General features: G+C 36.8%; 1 protein-coding gene across 1 annotated transcript; it reads right to left on the reverse strand.

Moving 5' to 3' along the window:
• Nucleotides 1-635: 635 nt before the first annotated feature.
• SCRG1 (stimulator of chondrogenesis 1) lies at nucleotides 636-7,379 on the reverse strand. The gene is made up of 3 exons (XM_087816555.1): nucleotides 7,286-7,379; nucleotides 2,625-2,877; nucleotides 636-870 (listed from the first exon to the last, which is right to left on the reverse strand). Exons 2-3 carry the CDS (start codon nucleotides 2,861-2,863, stop codon nucleotides 816-818), a joined length of 294 nt encoding a protein of 97 aa, XP_087672681.1. The 5' UTR covers nucleotides 2,864-2,877; nucleotides 7,286-7,379; the 3' UTR covers nucleotides 636-815.
• Between the last annotated feature and the right edge of the window lie 334 nt (nucleotides 7,380-7,713).

Here is a 7,713-nt window from a genome sequence, read left to right on the forward strand (position 1 = left end):
GCTGTCTCTAACAATCAGAAAATATCTTTGAAGGCATCTTTTTTATTTACTTTTAAAATTCATCTGACTTTTTAATTCTCTTCCATTACGTGTAGTTTTTTAATGTGTGCTGGACTCAAGAAAAATTGATACTTTGGGGATATGCATCATAGTTTTAAGGGTACAGTTTTTACGTATGAGTGTGTGTAGTGTATGGGCTTTGGAATTAGGACTCTTCAAATTCTCACCTTGATTTTTAGCAAATATCTTAAACTTGAGTCTGCATCTGAAAAATGGGTTTAAGAATACTTACCTTGAAGATTTCGTTGTTGGTCTTTTTAAGAGAGTAAAATGAAAATGTACTTAAAATAGTTGGCATACATAATATGTACTCAAATATTGGCTTCCTTTTCTCCTTTTACTAGAAAGCTTTTAGTTTCTCTTCTAAGAATCTCAATTTATATACGATTCTTTCCATTAAGTATTAGATGGTCAATAACTGTCAACTAACAACTGAAAGTTCTTGATCTTTGAGCCAAGATTATGGCTGTTCATTTGGGGAACAGAATTCTTTTATTAATGTAGTTAACACCTCATAGATGAAAAATTTCTAGCCAATATTTTTAACCAGTGCCAACAATGTCCACAGAGAAGAATTAAATTGAATTAATTTTTATTACTACTTATTTAACACACGTTTACTTGTCTTAGACAAGCAAGAATTTATAGAATCTGTGCTTTATTGCACTGGATAGAAACTAGAAATGCAGTTATACTTGATATAGTGCAGTTTCTGGGAAATTAGCAATGGTGCTCTCCAGAACACATGAAGATTCTCAGTGACTGTTGCAAGGAATCACAAAAGAGATCTTTGGTCCAAAGAAGACATCTCTGAAAGAAAACAGAACATCAGTTAAATCTAGCTATAAGCTAAGGTATATATTGTCTTTTCTGGGTTAAAAATGGACAGTGATTTGGAGGATTCAGATATGATTATTCTTTTTAGGTGAATAAAGTACAAAGCGAGTGAGTGGGAAGACTTGTCACAGGAGCAACAAAGACCAAGGAGGTAATCAATTCTACTTGCCCTCCATTTGCCATTGATAATATGCTATCATTTCTTTATTTTAAAAAAAGGAAAGATTAAGTGATTTCCAAACCTTATAATCATACCAAAAAAAAAAAAAAAAATCATTCCTCTGATATGAGTGGGATCGACCATAAAATTTAAATCTACAGGTAAAATACAGAAGATTAAAAATTTCTTAGAAAGTCAGTAAATAAATTTCTAGCTTTTACCAGGAAAGGAGAAATGTTAAGCTACTCTGCTCTTGTTGGAAAGATCATATAAGGTAATGTATAAAAATACATGAAATAATATAAAGTTGTATATAGGTGTAAGGTAGTATGGTTATGGTTTATTGACATCATCATTTAGGACAGTGATTCTGAAACTTTGTCATACATCAGAATCACCTAGGGAGCTTGTTAAGCCATAATTGCTATGTGTCATCTCCATTGTTCCTGATTTAGTAGGTCTGATGCATATATATATTTTTAAATATGTCTTTATTGATTTCAGAGAGAGGAAAGGAGATGGAGAGAGAGCTAGAAACACCAATAATGAGAGTCATTGATCGGCTGCCTCCTGCAAGCTCCTCACTGGGGATCGAGCCCACAACCCAGGCATGTGCCCTGACTGGGAATCGAACCATGACCTTCACTGAGCCATGCAGGCCGGGCAGATATTCATTTTAACAAGAGTGCAGGTGATATTGAAGCTGTTCTGAGAACCACACATTAAGAACCAGCAGGCTTGATATAAAAAAATATGTGGTCCAAATAAGAAGACTTGAGTTCTAGTGTCAGTGCTGGTATTAACTAGTCATGTGGGATAGTGCTGGTCATTTTACCTCTCTGTATCTTTTCCTTGATCAGATGGTTAAATCTGCCCTTTCTGCCTTGCAGGTTTCTTAGAAAAATGAAAATACAATGACATGTGAAAAGTAATTTGAAAAAGCTAATTTAGGTATGAAATAGCCAAGATCATAGTGTTTGAAAGATTCCTCAGTAACCAAGGGAAGATGATTTTAAAATCAAGAGTTATAAATATTTATTGACTTATCTACTATTATATTATATTTAAAATACTTTTCAAGTCAGTGGGAAACTTTTATTTAGTTTATTTGTGGTTAATTCATACATAGAGCTGGAAATTTTTTCTTGGACCATTACCAAATTTTTCTGTCAAGTTAATTACTTGATCCTGTTCACTGAGATCTTTTATCTAAAGCCTCTTATTAGTTTTCAAACTGGCTTAAAATATCAACCTTGAAGTTGACTGCTGCTGCTGGTAGATTTTTTTGTGGTAAAAATCTGATAGCGGATTTAGATTTTAATAAGATTGGAGTGTTATTAATTTTCTGAATTTCATTTAGTTTTATTAAAATCTGCCAAATTCTGTTTCTTAAATGAAACATTTAGTTCCATACACAATGGTGATGATTCTAAAAAATAGCTGAGATTTGAACAGGATTTTACTAAAAAAGGGTGATTATTTTCAGCAAACTCATTATAAAGGTGTCAAAAATGAATCATTATACATACGTTTCATAGCAATAGATTTTGTGATTATATTTCCTTACTTTGGGCAGCAGAGAAGTTCGCTGAAGTTGCAGTAACAGATCATCTCACATCCCTTTCCATCCCAGAAATGATCCTGGACATTTACATCAATCTTTGTCAGGTGAGCTACTCCTTCTGGAAGGCTGTGACAGTTGCGATCTTTCAGTATCTTTCTGTAGCAAGAGAGGCGATTTGCAGGCATGGTTTGGGCTCCTAGCAGCAAAGTTAGCCCAATGGTGACAAGTACTATAAATTTCATTTTGGCTTTTGGTCCTGAGATTAAAAAAATAAAAATAAAAATGTGTCAGTGTTGTTGTTTTTTAAAGATGGAGTTCATCTGAACATAAAGTTCTTAGCATTCTCATAAACTCCTGGGTAGAAAGAGTTGATCTTTTCTACTCTCTTCTTTGTGTTTCTCAAGTGTGGTTGAAAGGCCATCTATAATAAAAATCACTTAGAATATTTGTTAACTATTAAATGCCTCAGCTCCATAAAAGAAATATAGAATGAGAAATGCTGGATGAGGGGAAGAGGTGGTGGTAAGATCCAGAATTTGCATTTTAAGTACCCAAAGTCTTTCTTTTTTTTTTTTTTTTGTATATTCAGTAGAGAAAAATTGCTTTTTAAGGTGATAAAACTCTGATAAATTTCTAGGACAGAAAGCTTCACCAGGGCACTGTATTTTTTTTCATCACCACATACCCAATGGCTAACAGAATGCTTGGCCCATATTTCTAGTATTAATGAATGCTTCTTTGAAAATACAGTTTTAATCCTGAGCAAGAGTCTACAGAAGTTTCATGTTATCTAAAAGACTGTGAACTTCTTAGGGCTAATCCTCTGGTCTTCCTTCCACTTCCCCTCCACACAAATCATTCGTTATTGCGGAGTTAGTAGGCAGTCAGACCTGTCATCTCTTCAATCCTACACATGCGTCTTTGCCTTCTTGCTCCCTCTAACCTCTTCCCTTTAAATTAATTTCTGAACAAGCCATCCATTAAGTACAAACCTCAAACTTGTCTGTCCTAAGAAGCCTTCCTTGATCCAGCCCATATCATTCTAACAGCTCCCTTGTTCTCTGTTTCCATAGCTCTTATGTATAATCGGTACTATAAGAACTGTGAATTTGACCAAATAATGCCTTGCCATTGTCAGCATTTTTCATAAGCCAGTTAACCATATGGAGAATATGGCTACAGTTGGGAGTGGGAAATTCACCGAAAGCCATTTGGCCACTTATTAAATTGGTCATTTTATGAATTTACCTAGAACCAGGAAGGAAGATCTGGAAAGATCATAAAGGGCCTTATAATAAGGGCTTTAGATTTTATTGAGTATATTGGGAAACCATTGGGGAAAATAATTTTTTTAATCCTTACCTGAGGATAACTTTTCTATTGCTTTTCAGAGAGAGTGGAAGAGAGGGTGTTGGGAGGGAAGTGGGGAGAAAGAGAGAGAGAGAAAAAGACATCAACTGGTTGCCTCCTGCATGCACCCTGACGGGGGGCAGGGAGTGAACCTGCAACTGAGGTACATGCCCTTGATTGGGAACGAAGCCTGCAGCCCTTCGGTGCGGGGGCAGACCCTCTAACCACTTAGCCACACTGGCTAGGGCAAACCATTAAGATTTAGATTAAATAGTAACATGATCTGATTTATGTCTTTAAAAAAAAAAATTTTTTTTCCTGATTCTTTGAAGATGTGTTGTAGTGGGACAAGACTGGAAGTAGAAGAAAAGAGATGAAAGTTGATGGAAGATATGACACAAGAGGGAAAGAATCAAAGATAACTCTTAGGTTTCTTACCTGAATGCTACTGATGTTTATCAAGCTGAGAAAGAATTAGAGTCAATTTGGGGGGAATGCAAGAGTAAATTTTTGGACAAGTTAAGTTTGAGATGCTAATAAACATGCAAGTGAAGATGTTGAGTAGGTAACTGAATATAAGTCTGAAGGTCAGGGCTAGAAATACAAATTTGAGAGTCACCAGGATATTTATTGATAGTATTTATAGCTATGGGATGGCAGGGTAATGAGTATAGATCAGAATTGAAGAGGCAAAGGACTGACTAAGGGCAAGTGAACATTCAGAGGACTGGAAGAGAAGATGCCAGCATCATAAAGGCAAGGTCTATAGCTTCTGGGGTTTTTGCCTCTCTCTCAGAGTGCCTTCTTCAAGGCTGGGCTCACAGCAAGTATTCAAAAAACATTCACCGAAGGAGTGAAAAATAAATTGCAGGAAAAGTAAGTCTGCATGCTGCCATACCACACACCTCTTCTGACTATGTTCATGCCAGGGCATAAAACAGTGTTTCTGTCACAGTCTCAGTCACATACTACGATGGAAAGTTCCACATCTGGAAAATACTTTTTGGTAGTTTTGTGTGTGTGTGTGTGTGTGTGTGTGTGTGTGTGTGTTTTAACACTTTAGAAATTACATGTTTAAACTGAAGTCTTCTCTTCTTCCTTTACTTAAATGCAAATAAATAGCTTTAACTCTTATTTCGCAAGTGGAACAATGTCTGAACCAATACGTTCCTGTGATACATTGCTTGGTTTTTTCATTAGAAGACATCAGCCTCAATCCTTGGCAATCTATCAAGACCATATATTTTCAAGTTCCAACAAGATGAAATGACTTTGGCAGATTTGCAGAAAATTGCTCTATTTTTTTTTCTCTTTCAGTTGAAGTACATGCACGTAAAATTCACACTGGAATACATCCAAATTAGAAAAGAAAACAAAGCTAAAAGCTGAATATATGAAGGAATAAGTAAGAGATCCTCAAATAGTTCTCTATTTTGCTATTTTGGACTCAATTTTATGTAATTAATATTGTTCCTAATTTATGATACCATTCATATCTCAATATTTAATAGATTAGCATAATATTAATGGCATAATTATATGTATAGTTTTTTGTTAATCCTCACCTGAGGATATTTTTTCCATTAATTTTTTTTAGAGAGACTAGAAGGGAAAGAAGGAAGGAGAGAGAGAGAGACAGAGAGAGAGAGAAACACTGACATGAGAAACATCAGTTAGTTGCCTATGGTGTGGGGCCAGGGATCAAACCTGCAACCCCAGTACGTGCCCTTGATTGGGAATAAAACTGGGGACCCTTTGGCATGAGGGTCAACACTCTAACCACTGAGCCACATCAGACAGGCCTAATGGCACAATATTTAAAAGATCAATGCAGAGCACACAGAATTATAGGCAAAATGTTTCCAATTAAGCAATAAATCATTGCCACCATCAATAGGTCGGGAATTGCAAATCTTGATTGTGTGAGGGTATTTGGCACTAGCAAGCTTTTGAATGGTTGGAGTTAAAAGGAAACTTAGAAAAAAAAATTATCCCATGCAATGGCCAAAACTAACAAGGCTATGCAGTTTAAGTGTTGAGACATATATGGTGCAATGCTCCTATGGGCAGCTGGTGTCAGTTCTGGGAACCGGCATTTGAAAAAGTGGAATGAAACAGAGTTGATGAATCAGACAGAAAGGGCAGTCCATTTTCAGGTTTCTTTCAAAGCGCAGCAAAAGAGAAGCAAAAGCTGCAAAACAAATGAAAATTACAGCCCAGAACCTGACATTTAAAATATCAAAATTATACTTGGAAGAGATTAAAATTGCTGTCCAGCCTGTCATTGTTCTGTCATTTTCTCAGAGGATGAAAATCACTGTTATTTTAAAAATCCCCTCTCTCTCTTATGAACTGTGACAGAAGAGGTTGGAGTTAGAATGACTGAGTCCTGAAGTGGAACTTCTCAAAGGGTATGTTAAAGGAATCAAAGTGGTATTAGAAAGTGGGCAAGCCTTTCAAACATCATTAAAACAGACATGATCACCCCAAATACCCAAAAGACATTCATCAGTGGAAAGATGAAGTCCGGATGCTCCCTGAAGGTGGCCTGGCTCCAGGCTCTCAGAAAATGCTAGAAGATGATAGCAATATTCAGTCTTGCACCACTCTAATTGTTTTCCTGGCCAGAGGAGATCATCATCATGGAGAATTAGACCAACCTTTGGGAGAGCTCTTCATAGACTGTGCAACTAAGTTAAGGAATTTTTAAGAGGAATGTTTATAAGCCCCCAAAGGGAAAAAGGGTTCTCTTTATCTTAGCAGTACAGACACTGTGCTGTGTTCCGTGGTGGGGACACCAAGGATGAATTCCGTGAATTCACTCTTTGTATCACACATGTATACCAGTTTCTTTTTAGGAATCAGGATTTTTATAAAGAAAGCAACATTTGCTTTCTTAGACCTTGCAGTTCATTTTGAGTAGGTAAAATATACAGGTACAGCTACTGCATTAAAAAAAAACCTCTGTGCTTCATCCTCCTCACATAGTTCTGAGAGGTCTTGTTGTGTGGGAACAAATTCAGAGTGGACATATGCATTAATAAGAAACAACAGAGAGGAAGCTGCCTCTTTTAAACCTGTGATTAAGTGACTTTCCCAGTTAAGGAATATACATTTTCTATTCTCTTAATCTGATTATTTTCCTATATCCTAAAAAGCATTTTTCCCCCCCAAATTACATACATCATCTCTTTAGAGGGTCTCTCTCTTTCTCTTCTAACTCAACACATAAATACATTTCTGCTCTAATCTATAGCAGTAGCTTGGAGTAGAATAAATGACATAAAATGATTTTTAAGAAAAAAGTTACATACCCTTTTCTTCTTTCCTTTTGGTCTTCTTGGCAGAGGAATCTTTTAAAATGCTCCAACTCACTGGGTGAGTTTGGGCAGAAGGAGAAGAGAGGAGGTGCTGGAGGGAGGTTCTTTACAAATGAACCTTTGTCTGCCTTGTCTCCCGCCTGGGATTGACAGCCTTGCTGCTCCAGCCAAGGCTCTCGGGGAGGGGGGAGTCTGGGCTGCAAGGCCTGCCTCCCTCGGGCTCTTACACACCAGGCGAAGATGAACTAAACAGCTTCTTTACAGAGGGAAATAACGAGTCTATACAGGAACCTCAGGGAGGCAGACTTGGAGCAATAAAATATAAAACCCAAGGGATTTAAAAGGAACACAGAGAGAGTGATTTTTACCTTCAGAGAAGTGTGTGTGAGAGACAGAGACAGACAGAGAGACAGAGCAAGGGA

This window comes from Miniopterus natalensis, chromosome 4, assembly GCF_054644295.1.
Source record: "Miniopterus natalensis isolate mMinNat1 chromosome 4, mMinNat1.hap1, whole genome shotgun sequence".
In the NCBI taxonomy this organism is placed as follows: Eukaryota; Metazoa; Chordata; class Mammalia; order Chiroptera; family Miniopteridae; genus Miniopterus; species Miniopterus natalensis.